The following is a 24,499-nucleotide window of genomic DNA, read 5'->3' as shown; positions in this document are numbered from 1 at the left end:
TCTTAAGATCTGAATGTTATAGGTCCCAAGGCACTGACTTTTGGTAGGTGAGATCGCTAGTCTATAGTCGATGGTCTTAAAGGATCTGAACAAAAGAGAAGTGCCAGGAACATGAAGACAAACAGATATGAGGTAACGACTTTTTAATAAAAGTAGCTAGTAAATGGTGTACTACAGAAGACGAAGCTTGGAGTGGGAAAGAATCGGGTCCCACTGTCACTCATGAGCTGGTTTAACTGGCTGCCCCTGAGTCCTGGGTTCCTTTTGTTAAGATGACACTACTACCCACTTTTTTGGATTTGGTAAAGGATTATTTACCTAAGGTTTTTTTTTTTTCTTTGAGCGGGGTCTCGCTCTGTTGCCCAGGCTGGTGCAGCGTCACAGTCATAGCTCACTGCAGCCTTGAACTGCTGGGCTCAAGTGATCCTCATGCCTCAGCCTCTGGAGTAGCTGGGACTACAGGCATGTGCCACCACTCCGGCTAATTTTTCCTATTTTTGTAGAGATGGGGTCTTGCCGTATTGCCTAAGCTGGTCTTGAACTCCCCACCTTGAGATCCTCCTGCCTTGGCCTCTCAAAGTGCTGGGATTACAGGTGTGAGCTACCATGCCTGGCTGTGAGGTGCTTCTAACACAGTATCTGGCACATGCTAGATATACAATAAATGGAAGTTGCTATTAATATTAGTGGTAGGAGCTTAACTGAACCAGGTCCAGATTGTGGGATGGATGACTCACCATGAACTGTGAGCACTTAAGGAAGTGTGGAGTTCATTAGTGGTCAGCTTGGGTTGTCATGCCATTTTCTGTTTAGACAGGCTTATTACTAGATTAGAGGAGTGCTGTAGAGATAATTCCTAGCTTTGACACAGGAATTTAACAAAGCCTCAAGATACCTTTGTAGGCACGGTAGAGAATTTATGGATTAGTGGAGGTAGATGGATTTGTGGCTGGAAAAACAGATGTACCAACACAACAGTGAATACAAATTGATGTGAATGAGAAGAGTGGTCTGTAGTGTCTACCACGTCGCTTTGACGCTTTCCCATTACGCCTTTTTTAGGAACACTGGATGAAGACAGTTGCCGTAGCCCATACTTGTCATCCGTGGTGCCCTCAGATGTAGGCCCTTTGGGCCAGCATCACCTCTTAAGCATTTTTCCTGCAGAGTGCTTTATGCTGTGTCTCCCTTGACAACTTTGAGCTGTCTGCTGTGCCCCTTGAAACTCCCCTTTTCTGTGATAAACAAGCTGCCCTTCGTCTGGTTTGTCACTGGTGAATGCTCCCTCCTTCTCCTGCTTTAGTGGAAGGCTTTTCCTTTAGGATGCTGCTCTGCCAAGTGGAGCCTACTCATCTCCCAAGCCTCATCTACCTCAGGGTCATTCTTTTTGTTCCTCACCAATTTCCTAATCCTTCCCTTCACTGAAGCTCTCTACACCTGTTTTGTTTGTTTTAACCTCAGTTCCAGTTATCACCATAGGTTCCCTGTAATGTCTATATGGATGCCCTTTTGAATATTTCAGACTTTACACATTCTGATTCAGCCACCTCTGCGTCCATACCCTGGACCTTGGCATCCTCAGAACTCTCAATCTTGGCGGGGCTCAGTGGCTCACTCTGGGAGGATTGCCTGAGCTCAGGAGTTTGAGACCAGCCTAAACAAGTCTTAAAAAATAAACAAAACAAAACAAAACAAAACAATACAACTCTCAATCTTGACTGTCCGCCTCCTATTTATCCTGTCTGCCACCTTTTTTTCTCTCACAGCTGTCAGCCTATTGAAATCACTAGTTCTCCATTATTTTGCTCCCAGTCTGTTGACTCTCTTCTGTTGTTAGCCCATAATACACGACCCATTCTTCATCTCTTCTATTGCTGTCACCATCAACTCTGTTGTTTCATTTCTTCCTTCACACCCCTTTCAGGGGAAAAAAAATCACAGCCTTGTGTGGGTCCAGTGTCCATCCAGGTGCCTAATCTCTGCTGTAGAAAGTCCTGTAAGTCCAGTTCACACAGTGTCCCTCTCAGCTGGAAGCTAGGTCCCACTGCCAGTTGTCTTATTTTCTCTGGTCACACCAGTTGGCCATCACCACGGCAGCTCTGTGACCACCTCTTCAGTTTCTCAGTTACCTTTAGGATAAAATCAAAACTGACAACCTGGTTGTCAAGGCTCTTTATGATTTGATTGTTAGGTCATTGTTCACCACCCTAAACTTGTTTTTGTAAAATACGGAGAAGGACGAGGCCCTCTAGGGCATTGGACTGATGCGTATGATGTGTCGGTTTTCATGGTGCCTTTTCGCCAGACTTTGCAGCATCAGGGAGGAGCCTTGAATAAATCTTTACATCTCCTGCCTTCTCAGGGCATGGGTTCCAGGGGTCTTGATTTTGTATTTGTTTCAGGTGGAAGGGTTTGTCAAGGATTATTTCTGTTGGGTGTCACAATCCAAGCATTTTCAAAAGGCCAGGTAAAGAATGTTTCCTTGGAAAAACAAAATATTAATAGTAAACTAACTCTTGCTGGATATGGTATGGCTTCATCACACCCCTAACCCCCTACATGCATAGTAGACTGGCTAGAATTAAAAAGATTGACCATACCAGGTATTGGCCAGGTTGTGGAAGGGCTGCAACTCTCATTACTGCTGATGGGAATATAAAATGGTACATGTTACATGTTTTCCTGCTCTGGAAAACAGTATGACAGTTTCTTAAAAATATATTTTTGCCACAATAAACTAAACTAATAACTAGATAAATAAATACATCCACAGTATCTTCTGCATTAAAAAAATAAAAGTTAAGGATACTTCAACTATATCCAAAAGGGAGGTCATATGCCTAAAGGAGAGTGGGCTGGTCTGATCCCATAGTAACAGATATTCGTGATCTTGTACACATGCTCTGTCATGAATGGCATGGATGTTGGGTACCTTATAAGCATGTATCGACTTTGGTTTCAGGCTTGGAGAGGTTTATTTCTGCCTCTTGGGATTCACTCTGGCCCCAGCCAGCCATTCAGACTGACTTAGAGGCCTGGAGGAAACCAGTTCTGGTTGACTTATGTTTTGTTCAGTTGCTAGCCAGGGCTGAAGTGGAGCCAGTCACAGCCACCATATTGAGCACTTACACATATGTTTTGGTTTCACCTCACAGCCATTTTGAGGTGGATGTTCTCCCCATTCTTCAGATGAAAAAACATGAAATTAAGGCTTCTTCCCTAGCCTTAGTGCCTCCATAGTGCCATGTCCTCATCCTCATTGGATTAAAAGTGTGCTTTGCTCAGGTTCCTCAAGGCCAAGTATGGAAAAATTTTACTCTTTTTTGGTGTTTGATATTTAAAGATTGTGTGCTGGGCACTGGTGTGCTGAGCGCTTTTCACCTGCTATCTAATTACTGGACTGTCGTAACAGCGTCAGGAAATATTAATAGTTGGTACTTTATGCAAGATGCCAGTGAGAAAATGGAGGCTTAGAGAAGCTAAGTGAGCTTCCCAGAGCTCACAGCCATAATAGTAGGTGTCAGACCCAGGGTTTCATCCCGCGTTTGTCTTTAGTCAGAGAGTGGACTTAACCGTATCATTCTGCTTCCATCCTAAACATTTCAAGTTCAGGAGTGCATAGAAGAGAGTCTGTATATGCTAGAAGTCTGCATAAGGGAACTTCTCAAATGAGATGGCATGCTTATGCTATACCAAATTTCTGGGCTGTGGCCTGAGATTCTGTATTTTAGCCACATGGCATTAGAAAGGTGGGAATTCTTACAATAAACACATTGGGAGGTGGTAAAGTAGTACTGTGATTTGGGATTCCTAATTATGTTGTAGGTGTATCTAGACATTAATAGCAGCTGCGATCAGGGTTCCCAGTGGCACAGAGTTTCCCAAATGCTTGCACTGATCCTTTAGCCTAGATGGCAGAGAGCAAGAGTTTTGCTGATATGGTAACATCAGGAACTCTGCTCTTGAGACAGTCATCCTGTAACTACCTCTAATGTACTCTGATGGCCAGGTATTAGAACTGGATGTATATCTGTTCATTATGTTCTAATTGTGTTTCTGGCATGCTTTCAGTGGTCCTGCCTTTGATATATCTTGTTGGGTGGCTGTGGGAGAAAAGAAAGGCTGTTGGCTGGAAAGAAAACTAAGAAGTCATGAAGTTTCCTTTTTTGTCCTAGTACTGAGTATGCTACATAACCCACTGGGAAATGTCCTAGGAAAGCCCCCCTTGAGCTTCTTGCCTCTGGATCCCCTTGGGTCTGACTTGGACAAGTTTCCAGCACCCTCTGTTAGAGGATCACGCCTGGACACCCGGCCCATCCTGGATTCCCGATCAAGCAGCCCCTCTGACTCGGACACCAGTGGCTTCAGCTCCGGATCAGATCATCTCTCAGATTTGATTGTATGTAACTTACTTGGGAAGGGGATGTTGAGGGGGGAATTGCCTGTGGGTGTCCAAGGGAAAGGAGGGTGTGGTACTTTTAGAGCTTGAAGTGGGATGCTTGTCCACTGGAATGTAGGCTGGGAGGTGGGATGAGGGGAGCAGTAGACGCCATTATGGGGAACATACGTAGAGCTTTTTATCCTCAACAGAGTTGAGGGTGCTTTCAGTACCCATTGAGCAATACGTTTCAGGACCTGAACTGAGGACTCTCATTTTACTAGTTACTCCAGTTGTTGCTGGAAAACAGTTAATTGCAGAAGTAAATGTGCGGGCCCTGGCAATGTTCTGTTTTTTGACCTACACTGGTGCTTTCTTTAGCCTTTAAATGATATCATTTATCTACCTTGATACATGTTATCTCAAAAATTTTAAGTGATAATTTAAAAACTTAGGTTAGTGATTAGCAGGACTAGGATTTTAATCCAGATGTGACTAATTCTAACTCTTATATTTTTTTTCACTGATTCATACAACTCACAGTCTTAGGCCATGATGAATCTATGAAATAATGCCTCAGAGTTAATTTTTGCATCTCATGTTTCTTATCTACAGCCATGTGTGGTCTTCATGCTCAGTGGAGCTGACAACTGATTAGAATAGGTGGGGGGATAGTATAGATAGAATAGTACAGATAATACACACAGGGGATAGTAGAAGTAAATGTATGTGGGATTGGTAGTAAGAAATTATCTGAAAATAAAAATACAGTTAATTTCAGGTGTCATCTGAGCCCTGCTTTTCTATTTCCACATCCTCTGAGCTGCGTGTTCAGTGCATAGAACGGCTTATTTTCCCACCGTCTTCTCTTCCACACCAAGGACTGGCAACATGGGTCATGGTCTCCTATGAGCTTGTCCTAGAATGTGGAAGCTGGCATTGGGTTCCCACTGCACACTGGTTTTATCTGCTTAGGGTGTGTTTCTAGAATGGCAGTCATAAGCAGGTCCCTTTATTTCTCTGGGCTACAGTTTACTCCCCCTATAAAATAGTGTCAGGTATGGTGCTTCTAGTTATGTTAATGTTACTTTAGATGGGACTCAATCTTGGAAATTTACCTCATGACTGATATTTTGGGATTTTATTTAAAGAACTTTCTTATATCCCCCCCACCCCAGGGGTTAACTGGGGAAGAGATAAGGAGACAACTCAGAGAAGAGGAAGTAGAGGCAGTGTATGAACTTACATAAAATACTCTGTCAACTAGTTATTTTAAGTTTTTTGATAATATGCTATCATTTTACCCACTTAAACTAGAATTTAAAGCCTTGACACAAGTTTGTAGTGAAACTCATGTTCCCATACGTTTCTGGTAGAACACAGAGCCCTCATAGAAAGCATTTTTGGCATTCTACTTCTAGGAATCTGACCAAAGAAAACAAAATATAAAGAAGCTACATCTTAACATTTTTATTTATGATTCTGTAAACTTGGAAAGTATCTAAAATGTTTAATAGGAGAATGGGTCAATGAAATGTACCTTGTTCCCTAAATAGAGTAAGATAAATAGATTTAAAATGGTTTTGAAGACTTGTCTGGCAATATGAAAAAAAATGTTGAATGGGGAGAGGACAATTTGTTTAAATTATAGTATGTCTACAACTAATCTTAAGAATTCATAGGAAGAAAGTCTAAAAGAAAATGTATCAAATGCTGAACGTAAGGTATTTTTCATACTTTCTCTGATGTGACTATTACTTTGTAACAAAACTGTCCTTTAAAAACTTCTGTCTCCCTTTTTCCTCCCCTAGTCAAGCCTTCGCATTTCCCCTCCTCTACCCTTCCTGTCTCTGACGGGGGGTGGTCCCAGAGACCCTTTAAAGATGGGGGTTGGGTCCCGGATGGACCAAGAGCAAGCTGCTCTCGCTGCTGTCACTCCTTCCCCAACCAGTGCTTCAAAGAGATGGCCAGGAGCCTCTGTGTGGCCATCCTGGGACCTCCTTGAAGCTCCCAAAGACCCTTTCAGCATAGAGAGAGAGGCCAGGCTGCACCGGCAAGCTGCAGGTGAGTTGGCTTGAGCACATGTGGGACCCAGGGGCCCATTCTGGGAGGAGAGAAAGTGACCTTAGTTCACACACTTTTGTGAACTGTCTAAGAGAGGCTTGGTTGCATGGCAGAGTCTCCAGCTCTGCAAAGAATGATCTTTCTGTGGAGTTATGTGCTAATGGGGACAAACCTCGGAACGTTTTTGAGGCCGAGTGGAGAGGAGGGAGGCAGATAGTCTGGTGCAAAGGGCTGTGCCATAGCATAAGGGCTTGGACCCATCTCTCGCTTGTGCCCTTATGTGGAGACTGCCTGTGTGTTGCTCTTGCCTTTAGTTCTTTCATGAGTGGGTGTTCTCAAGAGAAACCCTGGAGATGATGCCCAGAATTTTGTCTCCCCTCCCCGCTTTCTAATTCAAAGACATGTCAGACACAACCCACGCTAGAGCTTTCTTCCTCCAAGGTTTTCTGATAGGTACACCCAGGGTGTCCTGGGGGGTGGGTGGTCCACTTGTCAACCTCCAAGGTAAGGGATGTTCCCAGATGTCCTGGTCTCTTAGGAATCCTTAAGGTTCTGTCATTTAAATTATCTTAAACATGTATTAAGTCTGTTTTTCATCTTATACCAGTGCTTGGAAGTAAGTGAGCTGTATGTCATTGTCTATAAATGCATCAGGAAGATGTTCATCAACTACTATTCTGAGGCCCTGGAATTGATGACTAAGTGAATGTTAGTTTCTCCGTTCCATTTGTTTCCGTAGGCTTCAGTAGATCTTATCTTTGTACTCACAGAGCTGGGCCAGACCTCATTCTTCCTTACCACTGCTGCTGCCCTGTTCACCTAATGGTTTTAGCAGCCCATCTTTGTACTTTCTCTGGTGCCATTGTTTTCCTATGAAATGACATTACCATGCTTTTGGATGAGGCCATAATATCGACTTCTGTTTTTGTCATGAAATATTATTGACGGTGCCCAGTTTCTTGCTGTGGCAATACATTGGGCCTGTGCCTTTTAGGGAATGGCCTTCCATATCCGTGTCCTGAATGAAAATGATGGTTCTGTAATTGGCTGTTTGCCTCAGTGCTGAAGGAGGGTAAAATGGGCAAGGACTAGCCAGTCCCCACTAAGGTCAGTCTGTGATCTGGAAAGGCACAGATTTCCAGATCTGAGCTGGGGACAGGATTAAAGACTTAAAAGGTTGAATTGTCACCAATAACAGGCCTGTAGAAATAGTTAGGGGTAGGCTAAATGGAAGATAGTTTCTAACCTATCAGCAGGAAGGGTTTCTTAACATGATATTTGAGTCAGAGAAACTTTGCAGCGGGTTTGGACAAACAAGTTTGACATAAATAAATAGAAAGCTGAGGGGTTGGGGACACAATTATTGTACATTGCTGGTGTCAAGGAAGGGCCAGTGTCTGTTCAGGAGCTGTAAAGATAGCTCTGGCAATGGTGAGGCATTGTTCTGACTTGGAGAACAGTCGTGATATTCTGTCTTTTTGGGGTGCTAGTGGTGGTTTTTATTGGCAGTGTCCTAACTTCTGTAATTGAGTTCAGAGCCAAGACCAGGAAACAGAATAGAATGTTCCTTATTTGAACATTGGGAGAAGGCCCATTTGTACCAATAAGCCTGTAGGACATTGTATACATAATTGTTCTGTTTACTTTCAGATAATTATAAATTTAATACTATAAGCAATAACTAGATAAAACTGCTTTGTAGTTATCGTATCAGTTATATGTTTGAAAATAGCTTGGAGTGTGATAATATTTACCTTCTACATCTGGTCTGGTATTCCTTTCAATTTCAGCGGGAACAGAATTAGTCAATTAGGATTACCATACTTGGCTGAGTGAATTGGTGAGACATAGGTTTCTTGCTTTTCAGAATAGTCATGGCTGTTCCTCAGGCAGCCAGGCTAAGTTCATAGCCAGTCTAATTCTTTCTGAACAAGTTCACCCAGGGAACGGTGGAGGCTTTATTCATTCTCTGACACGCACCTCCCTCTCCCTTTTTCTCTTTGTCTTCTACCAAAGCTGTGAATGAAGCCACTTGTACCTGGAGTGGCCAGCTTCCTCCCCGGAACTATAAGAACCCCATCTACTCCTGCAAGGTGTTCCTAGGAGGTGTTCCTTGGGATATTACAGAAGGTGAGCTACCTCCAAGACCTGCTTCAGGAGTTGAGGGTGGGGCATGTCTTTCAGGAGCATGAAACTTGGATTTGAGGGCAGGGGCTGAATTTCTACCTGAGCTCCAGGTATGACAGGAGCAGCTGAGGGGAGAAGTGCATTTCATAGACTCCTGTATTGCTTCTGTGTCTGGTCCTTACACTTGTCACCTGAGACCAGAGGTCCATTCTGAGTTGTTCAGCAAGGGGGATGAGCCAGGGGAGCACACAGGTGATCCTGTGCTTGTGTCTTTACTGGGGAGGATGGTACCTCAGCTTCTGCCACCTTTTCTCTCTTTTTGCAGCTGGATTGGTTAATACCTTCCGTGTTTTTGGTTCTTTGAGTGTGGAGTGGCCTGGTAAGGATGGCAAGCACCCCCGGTGTCCTCCCAAAGGTAATATGCCTAAAGGTAATAAAGACATGGTAGGAGCTTTTTTTTCCCCTCCCTAGTACATAACTGCACCAAGGGGTGCTGGGATGTCACAGATGCATGCTGGTAACATGGTGCGCACTCCAGGGCACAGACCTTTCAGCCATCGGCACTTTCTCTTCAACCGAGCACACCCTTCTGCTTCTTCCAAGCTAATGTTCCATCTGTCCAGACTCACACAGCAACAGGAGCTGCTTCCGATACCCTTTCCTTGTACGCTTCCCTCTAAACCCGAACCCCAGCAGGGCCTTTCCTCTCAAAATGAGGCAACTGAAAAGCTTTCCCTGGCCTGCCTTTCCTGTCCAGTTACACTGTTGCCTGACCTAATTCTGAGATCCCTTTGGAGTTGGCAGGAACGAGGACCAAGAATCTGATTCCTCACTGGTCTGAAATGAGATCCCTTCCCTGTAGAAAGGAGCAGGTGCTATTTTCACTCTGCCCCATCTTCGGTGAACTGGACCTGTGGTTTAACTAGGCTTTTAAAGCAGTACCTGCCACCCTCCTGCCCCCAGGAAACACCTGCCTCTGCTCACTTGAGCTTGCTCTGTGTTCTGGGATGGAGAGCAGTGGTTGTGTCGGGATCCTCTGTCCCGGCTTGCCAGCCCTTTCCCGTACTAGGGTGGGAGATGGTGCACATCTCTCTCCTTGGCCTGGGCATCTGGCATAGCAAGTGCTTCCATGCCACGAGACTTCTCAGGGGTAGGACAAAAGTGTATCTTATACCCAAGGCCTCCTTTCTTGGAAGAAACTCCCTGCTACACAGCCAAGGCTGAGGGGTAGCCACCTAAGCGATGTTAATGTGATCTTTCCTCTCATTGGGAATAGGGTATGTGTATCTGGTCTTCGAACTAGAGAAGTCTGTCCGGGCCTTGCTTCAGGCTTGCTCTCATGACCCGCTGAGCCCAGATGGCCTGAGTGAATATTATTTCAAGATGTCTAGCCGAAGGATGCGCTGTAAGGAGGTGAGTTAGCCTGGTGTCCTTTCTGGATCGTGGTAATTGGCATAGTGGGTCACTGGATTTTCTTGGAGTGGGAGGATGTGCAATCTGCAGGCAAGGAGTATTCTTGCCTCATGATAAATACAACAATACAATAAATTTTTCTCAATTACATGGGGAAAAAAAAGGGAAAACAACTTTGGACCTTAATGGTGTGTACACACACACACACCCCTCCCCCACAGGAGATCAAACTAATCTCTGCCCTTTATTCTGCTCTTTTTCTAGTCAACACTTACGCCTCAAACTTCTTGTCTTAGAGATGAAATCGAGAGCAGCAGCTTTCTCTACTTGAACTTAACTGATAAAACCTACAGCTCTTTCTCCCTAGTCTTGTCCTCAGGGTATGCCTTCTGACCTCCCAGTCTGTGGTGGGCGAACTCCCTTTAGTCCACACCCACACAGGTTACTCCTTCCCTCCTGCTCAGGGCTTCATTAGTTACATGGTTTTCTCCATATGATTCTCTCTCTTACACTTTCTGGTATCGGCCTGTGTGTCCTTGGCATCAGGTGTTTCTAATATGGAGTTATCTCACCTGGGGACCTCATTGCAGATTCTTGGGCCTTATCCCACATTTACTGAATGTCTGGGTGGAGGTTAGGAATCTCCACTTAACCAAGCACTCCAGGTGGTTCTAGTGGATAATGTTTGAGAACCACTTGTCAAAGCAAGTTTTGATCTCAGGAATTGGTACGGTGTTTCTTAAAATCTGATTCTAGAGTGTATCACTTTTGTGATATTGGACTAGATATTTAATATCTCTAAAACTCTATTTCCTTATCTATAAAATGGGAAACTAAAATGCCTATTTTAGTAAAAAGATCAGTGGTTGCCAAGGGTTTAACAAGAAGGGATGAATAGGCACAGCACAAAGGATTTTTAGGGCAGTGAAAGTGTTCTGTATGGCACTATAATGGTGGATACGTGTTCTTACACATTTGTCCAGACTCACAGGATGTACAACAGACACCCAGAGTGAACCCTAATGTCAAGCGTGGACTTTGGGTGGGCGGTCATATGTCAGTGCAAAGTAGCACTCTGGTGTAGGATGGTGGTGGGGAGGCTGTGCATGTGTGGGGGCAGAGGGTATGTGGGAAAACTCTGTACTTTCTGCTTGGTTTTACTGTGAACCTAAAACTGCTCTAAAAAGTAAAGTCTATTTTCAAAAAAATCTGGCTGGGCACAGTGACTCACACCTGTAATCCTAGCACTCAGGGAGGCTGAGGCAGGAGGAGTGCTTGGGGTCAGGAGTCAGACCAGCCTGAGCAAGAGTGAGACCCCATCTCTTCAAAAAATAGAAAAATTGTCTGGGTGTGGTGGTGTGTTCCTGTAGTCCCAGCTACTCAGGAGGCTGAGGCAGGAGGATCGCTTGAGCCCAGGAGTTGGAGGTTGCTGTGAGCTATGGTGATGCCACTGTACTCTAGCCTGGGCAACAGAATGAGAGTCTGTCTCAAAAAACAAAACAAAATCAATAGGGTTAGGGGGGAAAAATGCCTATTTTATTGGGCAAGTCACATTATATTTAAAATAAATAATCCGTGTAACAAAGCTGGCTCTTTGTTTTATAGATGTTTCCTGGTGTTGGTCCATGTTCTGTCTTAGTGACAGGGCAAAGTTCATCTTCTGGCTGCCCACGAGGACCCACAGCTTTTCCCTCCTTCTTTCCTTTCTTACTGTGTGAAACTCATGCAATTATCTCACTGTATTATATTCTAAAACTTAGTTAACGTGCTCCCTCTTCCTTGCCCCCTGCTTTTACAACCACAGACTGCCATATCCATAGGTAGAGCTCCTCCTCCTCCACCGTGCTCCTGTGGACACCTTCCCATCTCCTGTTCCCTCCTTGCAGGGTTTAGTATCTTTGATCCATTGGCTGTAGGCTGCGTCTCAGTCTCCTACCTTTCTGACTCTTCTTTTTCCTTTGTGTTCGCCTCCCATCGCCACCAGCATAGTCCGTCTTTGACTCCTTCCTGTCTTCTTTTCCATCTTAGATAAATCACCCACCTTTGTGGTTCTGCTCTTACCTTTAGACCCACATTCACTCTTCTAGCCTCATGTGCTACCTGAGCTCCACCTTCCTGTGGGGCCCTCCTTTGGGATGTCCTGTAACCCCAAATTCTTCTGTGTGGAAAATAGGCTTTTTCATCTTGTAGTGAAATTGGCTCCCCTGGTAACCTCTGCCAGGCCCTCTCACGTAGGCCTAGGCCTCCCCCCGATGACCCCCAGTACTGCTTCTTCCTTGTTTGCCCACCATGCCTTCACAGTCTCAGTGCTGCAGACACTTCGCTGAAGGATCTCCTCAGTCTCGGCCTGTTCTGTCCCCGTTGCTGCCAGCCTTGTCCAAGGCTTAATCACCTGTCCTCTGCACTCCTGCTTTGCCTCCTTGCTGGTTTCTGCTTCAGATCTCTTCCTGCTTTAAGCCAGTTTTTTTTAGATCTTCACAGATCAGTCTTCCCAAAACACTTACTAGTCGTCATTGACTCGTTTTATTGTGGAGTCCTCTGCCTGTTATGCCAGGTCTTTTTCTAGGCTCAGGAGTTTCAGGGGCAAAGAATCAGCCTCTGAAGAGTCAGCTCCTGCCCCTGGTGTCCTCAGCTCTGCAAGACCTCGGGGGTCTCCTGTGCATGATGTTCTCCGCTGTCTCTCCAGTTAGCCCCACTGCCTCCGGCACAGCCCTCTGGGGCCCAGGTGGGACCAGTGACCATCCCAATTACTGTAAGCATCCACACTTCTCTGTCCTTCAGGCTCCTGTAATTTCTCTGTGCATCTTCCTTTCTTGAGAACTCCAGGTCATGCTCTCTGTTCACCAGTGTCTGTGGTCCTTTGTTGGAACCACACAATTAGAGGTGGTGACAGAGTGCTGAACTCCTGGGCATGACAATTTGGTACTTTTTTGCTTACTCTCCTGAATGAGTGAGTGTTATTTTTTACTTCCACCATTCCTTACGCATGGACTCAGTAAAAGTCAACTCTAGTTGGGTTGCAGTAAGGTGGGTTACTGATTGCCCTTGAGCCTGAGCCCGGGCGATAACACCTTTTCACCCTTTATGGGCCGTGGCAACCCCAGCTTTCGTAACTCCAGAGCATGTGCCTTGCCAACGGGAGCCTCTCTCTGAGGCTTTTTGCCAGGGCTGATATACCTTTGGGTGGTTTTTCAGGTGCAGGTGATCCCCTGGGTCTTGGCTGACAGCAACTTTGTCCGGAGCCCATCTCAGAGGCTTGACCCCAGCAGGACGGTGTTTGTTGGTGCTCTGCATGGGATGCTCAACGCCGAGGCCCTGGCAGCCATCTTGAATGACCTATTTGGGGGCGTGGTGTATGCTGGGATTGACACAGATAAGCACAAGTATCCCATTGGTAAGTGTCCCACTTCTGTGTGGGAAAGCTTGGTGGCCCCTGGGAGTAGACCAAGATTGTGATACTTTCCCACGGGAATGGAGAGAGAGAGGCCTGACCCAGGTCTGCAGATCAGCATATACCAGCAGCATAGCATCTCTTTCTAGACATATCACCAGCACTGGGCCCCCTACACTCAGTCTTCTACTTCCACCTCCTGTAGAGAGGGGGAAAAAAGTGATTGGAGACTATAGGAGGTGACAATGAGGCAGGAACTTTGTTGGAATCTTAAGAGTTTACCGCTAAACAGTTGGGGACAGACAACAGGTAATAAATAGTTCATTAAAAGGTCACACTCTCCTGAACTTGCCTGGTTTCCTTTATTAAAAGTTCTTAAAAAGCTCTGGCGTTGTCTAGGGTCAGAGACCAGGTCAGGCTGAAGGAGGACTTACTGAGTAACTCAGGCAACAGAGTATAGTCATAGCCTGTGCTCTTCTAGCTCAGGGGAGTCTGTGGGCCTAACCACTAGGTTGTGATCAGCCCCTCTGGGAAAGGAGATGAATTCACTAGTCATGGCAGAATAATCTCAGTAGTGGGGTTTGGAGGTGGAGCAGAGCCTGAGCTCTCTGATCAAGATGTGGCTAACCCACCTCCCCAAATGCTTACCCTGCCCACCCACACTGAATCTGGTCAGGAAGGAGCATTGTGTGCTCATCAGTGCTGTGCTGCAGATTAAGAACAGGGGCTTCAGAGGCTGCAGAGGTGGAGGTGGCACTTGGCAGGATTGGGCTTCTTCTGGCTCTCCTGCTAGGCCTCCAGAGTACCTCTAGGCCAGGAAGGGTTTTACTACGGGGGCCTACCCTTCAGAGAAGCGTTCTCTCTGCATTTTGGTTTCCACTCTGAACCCTTTAAACTTCCTTACCTGTGCATTTGCCTACACTGGAGGAGTCCCTTCCCTCCCCTCCCCATTTTGTTCTGGAAATCCTTCACCCATTCCATGGTCTATAACTGCACTAATATGTTAGCCACCAGCTAAATGTGGCTATTGGGTGCTTGAAACACAGCTAGTGCTGAATGTGAAGTGGTAATATTTTGGACATGCAGGGTTAAATAAAATATATTATTAAAATCCACCACTTTTTATTTCAATGTGGCCAATAGAAATTTAAAATTACGTAAGTAGCTCACATTATATTTCTGTTGGACAGCACTGGTATAGAAACAGGGTTTCCTGAGCATTAAAGACTGGCATTTGGGAGAATTTGGTTAGAAGGTAAGTTTGTATCTGTTGTTCCTAGGATCTGGTCGCGTGACTTTCAATAACCAACGTAGTTACCTGAAAGCAGTCAGTGCTGCTTTTGTGGAAATCAAAACCACGAAGTTCACCAAGAAGGTGAGTTGGCTGGTTTTATGCCCTTATTCTGGGATATCTGAGAGGGGCTTGTGCCAGTTACTACCCAGGACAAGCCTGAGATTGAAGCTGTATCTGTGCTGGGTGTATGCTTAGAGAAGTGAGCCAAAGTGCTGAGAATTAGCATGAGGTTAGGGTTTGAGAGTGGGCCTGGTCTTGTCAACGCAGGAGGGAGGAAAGTGGGACTGTTGAATCTCCTCAGCGTGCCTTCCCTCACTGTGTTACTTGTCTGGCAGTGCTAAGTAGCCTGACTTCCCATTATCCAACCTTTCCTGAATCTTCTGCACACTTGGCTATTGCCAAATGGTAAAGGGCTGGCATATAGTTTGCTGAGAAGGCCAGGCAGTAATGCGTGTGGTTGCCTGAATCTTGGAGGCAGCCAGCCTGGCTCTGCATAGTGTGTGAGTCTGTCCTCTCTGTCTGTAATTCTCTCTAGACCTCCTTTAAAACAGGCAGACATCCTACACTTCTACGTGTGCCCTTCTCTTCTAGCCCAGCTGGCCTCCTGGAGTGAGGATCCACTTCATCCTCCTATTTTGCTTTTGTGCAGGTTCAGATCGATCCCTACCTAGAAGATTCTCTGTGTCATATCTGCAGTTCTCAGCCTGGTCCTTTCTTCTGCCGAGATCAGGTAAGTCCCCTGGGCAATGAGAAGTCTGAAGTCCCTGCCCTCAATTAAAAATTGTAGTGCCAAGTTCATGACATTGAATGTTGGCATTGTAAGGTGTACTTCATGATGTCTGAGAGCATAGAGCAGATGGCAGTAATATTTTATAGTACGCTTGACCCAGAACTTTTGGGAAAGCTTGTGGAATCGAATCTTGATACTTAGGCCTGCTCCCTGCTGAGATGTTGCTGTGCAGTATGGCACTATTGCTCACTGAGGGTTTTTGTAGATGATAGAAACCTGGGTGGGTGTGGCCAGCAGGACCTATGAGCCAGGTGCTGCTGCTATAACTCTGAGGCCTTCTAGACTGATTTTTCTCTACCCAAGGACCCTCTTCTTTTTCTGCGAACCTCTGGACTGCTTTGAAATTTGCACCTGGGCTGTACACACAGGTGCAAAAAGAGGCGGCAGAAGGCAGTTGGCAGCTTCCCAGTGAATGTTTCTGGGTGGTGGAGCATGGGTGTGTTTGGCAGTGCTTCTCAGACGTCACTGTGCACATCACCTGAGGGTCTTACTTGAAGCAGATTCTGATTCAGCGGGGTTTGGGAAGAGCCTGAGATTCTGTGTTTCTAACTAGTTTCCAGTTGGTGTCAGTGTTGCTGATCTTCATCATACTTTGATAAGTTTTAGGGGGAGTTTGGGGCCTTTTAAGACAGTAGCAGTCCATCCATGCTTAGTAGAGGCTTTTCTTTCTTTCTTTTCTTTTTTTTTTTTTTGTTGCACAGCGATGCTGTTGCTCAGGTTTTGGTAGTTCAACTGAGGCTCCCAAGTGAGAGTTTGAAGTTTGGATTTTTAGTTAAAGCCTGAGAACAAGTCTCTCTCTGATCAGCCTCTTCTAGCAGGCTTTTATGGATCAGCATCTTTCACAGATGACCTCCATTTTCAGACAATTGCTCAGGTCAGTGGCTTGCCTGAGGTTACATAGCAAGAGGGCGACTGAGCCTGAGGCACTTAACCCAGTCACCTCTGTTAGTGGGAAGAAGAAGCCATGTTGCCTAGCTTTAGAATCTGTAGTCAGTGTCTTTAAACGTTCTCCCACATTAGCAGCTGTGTGATGCAGCTACTCTGTAGGAGGTGAGAAGGGCAGGGCAATAGGAGAGCAGCTGTAGTGGTTAGAGGGGATGAGGGAAGCTGGCGCAGTCTTCGTACACAGTAGGAGCCCAGCATGTTTAAGGGTGCCCATAGAAACACTGACGTTGGATTTGTCATGATTGGTCAGACTTCCGTGTTGGGGTGAGAGGGCCCCAGGGGGACAGTCTCTTCTGACGCCACAGTGGCTGTCGGCAGAGCAAGCCACTTGTGCAGCAGCTCCTGTGGCTGGTGCTACCCAGGCGTGGCATCCCTCTTTTTGTTCCCCCAACCCAGGTCTGCTTCAAATACTTCTGCCGGAGCTGCTGGCACTGGCGGCACAGCATGGAGGGCCTGCGCCACCACAGCCCCCTGATGAGGAACCAGAAGAACCGAGATTCCAGCTAGAGGAGCTGGCCTCGCCCGGCAGCCTGTGGCGCCCAAAGCTGGCAGGTCAGGCAGCAGCCTGCACCACCCTGCCACTGGCGACCAGGAAGCCAGCTTCCCGAGGACAAGGGAAACTCGTAGTCACCTTTGCACTTGCTGAATCTGTCTTTGTTTCTGCACTAACTAATGCACAATGAGTTTTGTCGGGTTTTGTTTTCAGGGGGTGTGCCAGGGCAAGGACCCTCTGGCTCACCCTCCAAGCGACTCTGTAGTTTTCCCAGATTTTAGTTCCTCATTTTGCCGATGAAAAAGCAAAAAAAGAACTACGTGTCCAGAAGGTATTGACACGGATGCCTACATCTAGGTTTATTTATTAAAGCGCTTTTTTTACATTCCTTGCAATACTGATGGTGATGATGTGCAGGTCTCATTGGTTTCATTCTTGCAGTTGCCATACAGTGCCTTTCCATTTATTTACCCCCACCTGAACGGCATAAACTGAGTGTTCAGCTGGTGTTTTTTACTGTAAACAACAAGGAGACTTTGCTCTTCATTTAAACCAAAATCATATTTCATATTTTACGCTCGAGGGTTTTTACCGGTTCCTTTTTACACTCCTTAAAACAGTTTTTAAGTCGTTTGGAACAAGAGATTTTTTTCTTTCCTGGCAGCTTTTAACATTATAGCAAATTTGTGTCTGGGGGACTGCTGGTCACTGTTTCTCACAGTTGCGAATCAAGGCATTTGCAACCAAGAAAAAAAAAATTGTTTTTGTTTTATTTGAAACTGGACCGGATAAACGGTGTTTGAGCGGCTGCTGTATATAGTTTTAAATGGTTTATTGCACCTTCTTAAGTTGCACTTATGTGAGGGGGGGTGATAGAAGTTTTTAATCACAAAGTCACAGGACTTTTTTCTTTTGTAACTGAGCTAAAAAAAAAAAAAAAGGGCTGCTTTTGGTGGGGGCAGATGAAGGCTCACAGGAGCCCTTTCTCTTAGAGGGGGCAAGTACCCATCCCTTACGCTTTTCATTTGAGGAATGTATGAAACAACAGTTGCAGTTGACTGAAATGCTACTGGAATTTGAAAACTTGACTTTTTCCTTTCTTTCTCCTTTTTTTTTTTTTTTAAATTACTTGCCCCTCTTAGGGAAGCTGTGTGCCAAAGAACCAGTGTCATAACCCACCCCCCCTCCCGCTGAGCTGATGTTGCATTGTTGCATATCCCAGCTACTCTGTGGGTTTTGTGAAGCTGTGTGTGAAGTCTCTACCTCATTGTAGTATATGCAGGCAAGACTGCACTCTCCTACAGATGTGTGGAGTAAGCTGTGGTGTAGTTTTTTTGGCACATAATAAACACGTTGCAGCAGAGTTGTGGTTTTGTCTCTGTGTCTAAGGTCTGGGAGCAAAGCGGGTAATGGGGTAAAAAGATTCCAAAGTAACAACTCATTTCCTTGGATTTTCTGTGATGGGATTCCAGCCCAGGAATAATTGGGATCATATGGGAGATTTGTCCTTGTGAGTACTTTTTGGTCACTTCCATGGTCAAATGCACTTCTGGAGATGGCTCTCCAGTGGGTGGATGCTTCTAGCCCAAGTATAAAAAGCCCTCACATTTAAGCTTTTTGGGGCTCCTCACAGCCTCCAGGTCCAGCTTGCAGAATGCTGGAAGCACAGATGCTCCGGTGTCACTGTCTGCAGAAGCCACTTGTTCTCAGCTTTTCCTGGAAGCCTTGGTGTGTTTCTTCTTGGGAGGCTTCTCATCCTCTTGGACTGACGTGTGCTGACCCAGTTCTTTTCTGAGAGGGAGCAATTTGCTTTTTGCTATTCTTCAGGGAGCCCTATCACCTGGACTCTCTCACAGTCCCCAGGATTTGTCACAGGGTCTGCTGCTGATTTTTTTTTTTTTTTTTTTCCGGTGAAGTGGACCTGAGCCTAGCTGTTAGGACTGATCTTTTGAGAGACTCCAATTAAGTCTGAAGTGGAGGAAACCCTGCATCCTAAAGCGTCCCTTCGTGTGAGGTGCAAGGACGCACTTGGTGCAGGGCAGGGGATTCCCCAAGAGTGAGCGGCCTGCGCCTTTGTTGTGGGCCTGGCAGCAGCTTGCTTGGCAGTTTGCTGGTGCAGTAAGCTCCTGCAACTCGGAGGAGATGCTGACCCTTTCTTTTGGTCCCCTCTCTCTCTGCTGTTCTAGAGAAAAGGCTTCCCTTCTCCCCCTCGCCTTGTCCAGGTGCTTTCAGGGTGAGGGCTTTCTGTTCTTCACTTGAAAGAGCCTGACTGGAGTGGCCAGGGGAGTTGAGGGACGAGGCACAGCCCTGGGCAGAGTTCTTAACTCGTCCAGCCTGGCCAGCCCAGACTTTAAGTCAGGTGGGGCCTAGGACTCCCGTCAGCCCAAGGAGCAGAGGGAGCAGGGCCCTCCCTGTGCTGATGAGGCCAGTGGGGGCAGCTTGCACTGGTGGCTTCAGAAGGGCCTGGTTTGGGCTTGGGTATGGTAGGAACAGCCTGGAGATGGTGGATGGAGAAGGCGCCTTGGGAGCTCTGCAAGTGAACCGGGCCCTTTATTCATTTCAATATTCGAGGGCCTCCTATGTGCTAAGCACTGGAGATCAGCTAGACAGAATAGTCCTTGCTGTCAGGGAGCTCACCCCTAGGTGAGAAAACTAAGGCAAGGCAAGTGACAAGTGCGAGGCACTATTAAGAGCGTTAAAGGGACAGCGACGGAGCTGTTTTATAAGTTGGAAGGAAAGCCCCTCTCTTAAGGCGACGTTTGAGCAAAGACCCGGAAGAAATGAGGTAAACCTCTCCCATACGCACCTGTGTCTCCGCCAGGTCAGAGTGACAAGTCTCTGACCACGGACTGGGGGGGCGCCTTCATCCCCCACCTCCTCGCTCTCCCACGGCCCTGGGTCTCCTGCCTGCCTCGGTCTTCCCAAGCTCGCCCCTTCTTTCCCGGGTGTGCAAGGACGAGATGCACCCGCCTTAGTCCCGAGCACATCAAACCGGCGATCCAGTTACAGGTTGGAGGCGAGAGAACCCCGCCCAAGACGACCGAGCGGGGAGCCTCGGCCGCAGGGGGCGGGACAGACGTTCGTCCGGGGCCGCTACCTGCACTTTCGCTCCGCTCCGCCAGGGGCCGCTGTGGGACTCTCAAGCGAGCCCCGCGCGTCCCTGGCTGGGCGGAAGCGACTTTCTGGCCTGCGCTTTATAGGCCTTTCTTGTGCTTCCTGTTTCCTCTTTTACTGAGGACCCGCCGAGATGGTAGGTGTTTTGGCCTAGGGCTTGTATCTTCCACAATCAGCCTCCATCCGCCGCTTGCTGTGGCCCCCTCAGCCCGCAAGGGGAGGCCCTGGCCCGGGGGGCGCGAGCCCTGTCAGGCTGGAGCGTAGTGGGCTGCTGGCTTCCGCACTGGCCCGGCGCCCCGCGCTGCCCGGTCCGTGCCTCCTCCCGGGCTCAGCCCGGCTTGTGAGCCCCAGGAGCAAGCCCTGGCTCGCGGTGACCCTGTCCTCTCCGCCCACAGGGCCGCGTTCGCACCAAAACCGTGAAGAAGGCGGCCCGGGTCATCATCGAGAAGTACTACACGCGTCTGGGAAATGACTTCCACACGAACAAGCGCGTGTGCGAGGAGATCGCCATTATTCCCAGCAAGAAGCTCCGCAACAAGATAGCAGGGTGAGTTGCGGCCGCGCTCGGCCTCCCGGGCCTGCGAGAAGACGGACAGCTGTGGGCCCGCGGGTTTGCGTGGGCTCTGCTGCCCTCCGACTCGCGAAGAGACTTGGTGCCGTGGCGGTTTGGGTAGCACGAGCCCCCCGCTGCTCCGAGGGAAAGCCGGGGGTTTGCGTGCGCAGGGTTTCCTAGCGGCGTGACTGGCGCATGACTGGGGTGATGCTTGGCCGAATGGTGGCCGCCGTCACAGCTTTTGCTTTGAAGCCTTGTTGCTTTTGGGTGTCACTTTTGATAAATGTTTTTCACTGTTGCAGTTACTGTTCAAAAGATTAGTAAGAATATAGCTGGGAAGACTTCATGTACAGTAAAGGCCAACGTATTAAGTGCTAAATTTTGTGAATTTGAACTTGGAGGAAAGAAAATGAAGGCTGCGAGAGCAGGGGAAGTTTTTCAAGGGGGTGGGGGGTCGGTAGCCTTGAAGGAGAGTGTGAATAGAGTGACAGGCCCAAAGGCCAGGAACGCATGCCCAGGCGCCTGGAGCTCTGTGTGCAGAAGGTGCGTGCGTAGGAGGGCCCAGGATGGTGAGCCGTCTCTTCTCACTGTGGAAAAGAACCGAAACTGGCATTTATACTTACACATCCACACGTTCTGGGTACCAGTGGGAGTGGCTGTGCGTTCTCACTGTTCTCCTTGGGCCTGTGTGCTTTGTAGCTACGTCACACATCTGATGAAGCGGATCCAGAGAGGCCCAGTGAGAGGTATCTCCATCAAGCTGCAGGAGGAGGAGAGAGAGAGGAGAGATAACTATGTCCCAGAGGTAAACTTTCTGGGTCTTGGGGCCTCTTGCTCGCTCTCAAATGACAAAGCAGTGGGTTGCTGAGGCCGCTTTGAGGTTCTTGTCTTCCAGAGGGACCTCAGCTGAACCTGAGGTCGTCTTCTAGCCACACACCCCTTCACCAACTCCAGGTCCCTATAATCCGCCCACCTGTTAAGCTCAATTCTGCTCTCTCGGGGCCTGTTAAATAGTCCATTCCATTTTTCACGAGAGCCTTTCATGACGTTTGTTTGATAACTGCTTTGATGCCTTCTCGTTTGTTTGCCCTGATGTAGTATTCCGGAAGCCTAGTCTTAATCTAGTCTTAAGGTTTTCTGAACACTGAATAGATAAATAATGGGGACATGGGAAGGTAAAACCAGAGAACAGGTCATTGGGACCTCTGTTAGTGTAGCAGACTGTTCACCTTGTGGGGTCCTGTTCCACTCCACCCTGTTTTTCTGTCTGCTTACGTAAGAATCTGGGAGAAGCGAAAGTGAGAGAGCTCATTCATTGATCATTTGGGCCTATCTCTTCTCCTTTTAGGTCTCAGCTCTGGATCAGGAGATCATCGAAGTAGATCCTGACACTAAGGAGATGCTGAAACTTTTGGTAAGTGTCTGCTGGATTCCTAAAGTGGGCCATCCTTGGTCAGGAACCATCGGGAGTTTTCTGTTAATTTTGATAAGCTAACTTTTATCAAATCCAAGGTTACATAGCTAGTAAATAGCAGAATTGGGAATCCCATCTACACTTCTTGCCACTAAATTGGACTGCTTTCCGAACGGGGCTAGCTGGTTATTGAAAGTTGGATGTGTTGAGTTTGCTGCACAAGATCATAATTCCCAAACCTAGTGGCCTCCTCTCTGGTTTTCTCTCTAGGTTCAATGGTTGGCTTGCATTGACCCCTTTGTTTCAGCCCTGGTTCTTCATTTTGCCTGCTTTCCCTTGGAGAATTCTTTGCTTGTAGACACAAAAGTTTCTATGCAAACCACTCAGGAAAGAGCTGTAGTCTCATTTCCACATAACATGCCAGGCAGTATTCAGACAGTTCGCAGGTATCAATGCACTTTGATGTGTTTCTCTTATGTGGCTTATTTTAGTCCTTTTACATTGTTTGGTGAAATTAGTATAGGCTTCAAAGTCTGCAGGCTGTTGGTAATTTTGAACAACTTCCCATTTTTCCTTTTTTTTTTATGGTCATTAAATGTTTAGGATGTTCAAAAAGATGATAAAGAACAAAATGAACTCCATGTACCTTCCACCTAGCTTCAGAAGAACATCCGTACAGCAAACACCTGCTGAGTCTTTTCCTCCTGAAATAACCACTGTCCTGAATGCAGCTTTTTAATTTGAACTGTAAAATGGGTTTCTGAGACTCGAATAGGACATTAAGTTCTAGGCACACAGTGGGCCCTTCGGCTCTTCTTCCCACTCACTAGCCTGAGCTTGCTTGGGCAGGCCCAGCTCTCATCCTCCACTGTGCTCCGGCCCTTCACAAGTGTCAGTGGGTTAGTGATAACTCTGATCTGGAAAGGAAGAGGCACTGTATGTTCCCCCAGGGGCAGACTTTTGCCACAGGATATATTTGGCAATGTCCAGGCACGGTTTTGGTTGTCACAGCTGGTGGGGATCATCCTAGCTGACATCTGGGTAGAGGCTAGAAGTTGTGCTAAGCTTTATACATTGCACAGGACACCCCTGTATAGAACAAAGACTGTCCAGCCCAGAATGTCGGTAGTGCCAAGATGGAGAAATCCTGCTTTAGAGCCCTATGAAGGGGATCTGAGAACAAGGAGAGAAACAGCATGGCAGAATGGGGAAAAGTCACAGAGGGTGGTGTAAGTGGGGTGCCCTGTGGTCAGCTGTGTGTTGAAAGATCAATCCTGAGAAAGTGGGAGGCATCGATGCACGGAAGGCCCCTGGTGGCTGGCAGTGGAGTGAGGGGCCCTTCAGGTCTCCGCTGGACGCCCTTGAGAGGAGGAAGCCTATGTTTTCTGCTGGGCCCCACCAGCCTTGCCCAAGCTGGTGGAGGCTGGCAAGCATGGCCTGGCAGTGGCACTGGGGCTCTGACCATAGACCTCACCAATATGCTGCTCACACTGAATCCATTTTGTTGTTCCAGGACTTTGGCAGTCTGTCCAACCTGCAGGTCACTCAGCCTACAGTTGGGATGAATTTCAAAACACCACGTGGAGCTGTTTGAATCTTCTCTGTGCTGTAATATTTTAATAAACTTGGGACTGCAGCCTTGCCTGTGTCATCTGTGCGGTTGGCTGTGGTGGAGCTAAGGGCAGCAGTTCTCTCTGAAGGGGACAAGTTTAGCTGACTGGCTCTCCTGGCAGTTGCCTGGGGTTTGGGGGATCTACTTTGTGTGGTCCGTGGGGAGTGGGTTCAGCTGAGTCAGGAGAGGAGCAAAGGCCTTGCCCAGTGAGCTGGATCCCAGCACCGAGGACAGCCTGGGCATGTGTCTGGAGAAAGCAAGTGTGAGCCCAGAAAGCTGCTCTGCTGCCACCTCCACCCTGGGTTTGCAGGGTCTTTGCTCTTCAGCCTCTGGTGGCTGCCCACAGTTTGGGCCAACCTGCCTGCCTTTATGGGTAGCAGCAGGGTGATTGTGTGGGGGTTGGGCTTTGTCAGTGGGAGGTGGGGCAGGTGGTGTCTTTGTAGCTGTCCAGTGTTGAGCCCAGTTCTTCAGGCACAGGAAGGAGATTGTCAACAATTGGAGTGGATGTGTGAGGATCCATGCTGGAATGTTCCAGCCATTTGCAGCGGGAGGCAGAGCTCACTCGCTGCAGCCGGGGCGGCTTGGCTGGGGCTGGGCCGGGCTGGGCCGGGCTGGTGCCTGATCTGGAGTGAGGAAAGGTCAGGGCTCCTCGTCTGTCCAGTTGGTCCAGTTGTGGGCCCAGGTGGAGACGAGTCTGTGGGTCCAAGATCACGTGGCCGGAAGTGGCAAAGCTGAGGTTTGAACACGGGTCAGGGTGGCTGCAAAGCTCCAGCCCTTTGCTGCTACTTGCGTACCTGCTGCTGCGAGCAGATGTGTGCAGCAGGCAATTTTTGAATGCGTTTTTTAAGTTGATTTTGGTAAGGATTTTAAACTCACAGAAAAGTTGCAAGAATAGTACAAGGAACTCCCAC

At 47.6% G+C, this 24,499-nt stretch overlaps 2 protein-coding genes across 3 annotated transcripts in view; both read left to right on the top strand.

Moving 5' to 3' along the window:
• The window catches only part of CPEB1 (cytoplasmic polyadenylation element binding protein 1), a 26,998-nt gene extending 8,742 nt beyond the window's left edge, over positions 1 to 18,256 (top strand). The window contains exons 2-10 of one of the 2 annotated variants that reach the window (XM_012642629.1): positions 4,176 to 4,399; positions 6,190 to 6,442; positions 8,459 to 8,572; positions 8,895 to 8,984; positions 9,846 to 9,982; positions 13,178 to 13,376; positions 14,654 to 14,748; positions 15,317 to 15,397; positions 16,799 to 18,256. In XM_012642629.1, the coding sequence (XP_012498083.1) occupies positions 4,176 to 4,399; positions 6,190 to 6,442; positions 8,459 to 8,572; positions 8,895 to 8,984; positions 9,846 to 9,982; positions 13,178 to 13,376; positions 14,654 to 14,748; positions 15,317 to 15,397; positions 16,799 to 16,909 (1,304 nt within the window). In that variant the 3' untranslated portion in view covers positions 16,910 to 18,256. Of the gene's footprint in view, positions 1 to 4,175; positions 4,400 to 6,189; positions 6,443 to 8,458; positions 8,573 to 8,894; positions 9,000 to 9,845; positions 9,983 to 13,177; positions 13,377 to 14,653; positions 14,749 to 15,316; positions 15,398 to 16,798 lie in introns of both variants that reach the window. The other variant, XM_012642630.1, reaches the window with a different exon arrangement.
• Positions 18,257 to 20,383: 2,127 nt separating this feature from the next.
• Positions 20,384 to 23,614, top strand: RPS17 (ribosomal protein S17; the record flags this gene model as incomplete). Its single annotated transcript, XM_012642628.1, has 4 exons — positions 20,384 to 20,556; positions 21,262 to 21,367; positions 21,911 to 21,976; positions 23,490 to 23,614. Coding segments are annotated over 4 exons (426 nt in total), but the record flags the coding sequence as incomplete, so codon positions are not given.
• Positions 23,615 to 24,499: the final 885 nt, after the last annotated feature.

This window comes from Propithecus coquereli, unplaced genomic scaffold, assembly GCF_000956105.1.
Source record: "Propithecus coquereli isolate 6110/MARCELLA unplaced genomic scaffold, Pcoq_1.0 Scaffold1806, whole genome shotgun sequence".
NCBI lineage: Eukaryota > Metazoa > Chordata > Mammalia > Primates > Indriidae > Propithecus > Propithecus coquereli.
This window is presented reverse-complemented; position numbering and strand designations above follow the sequence as displayed.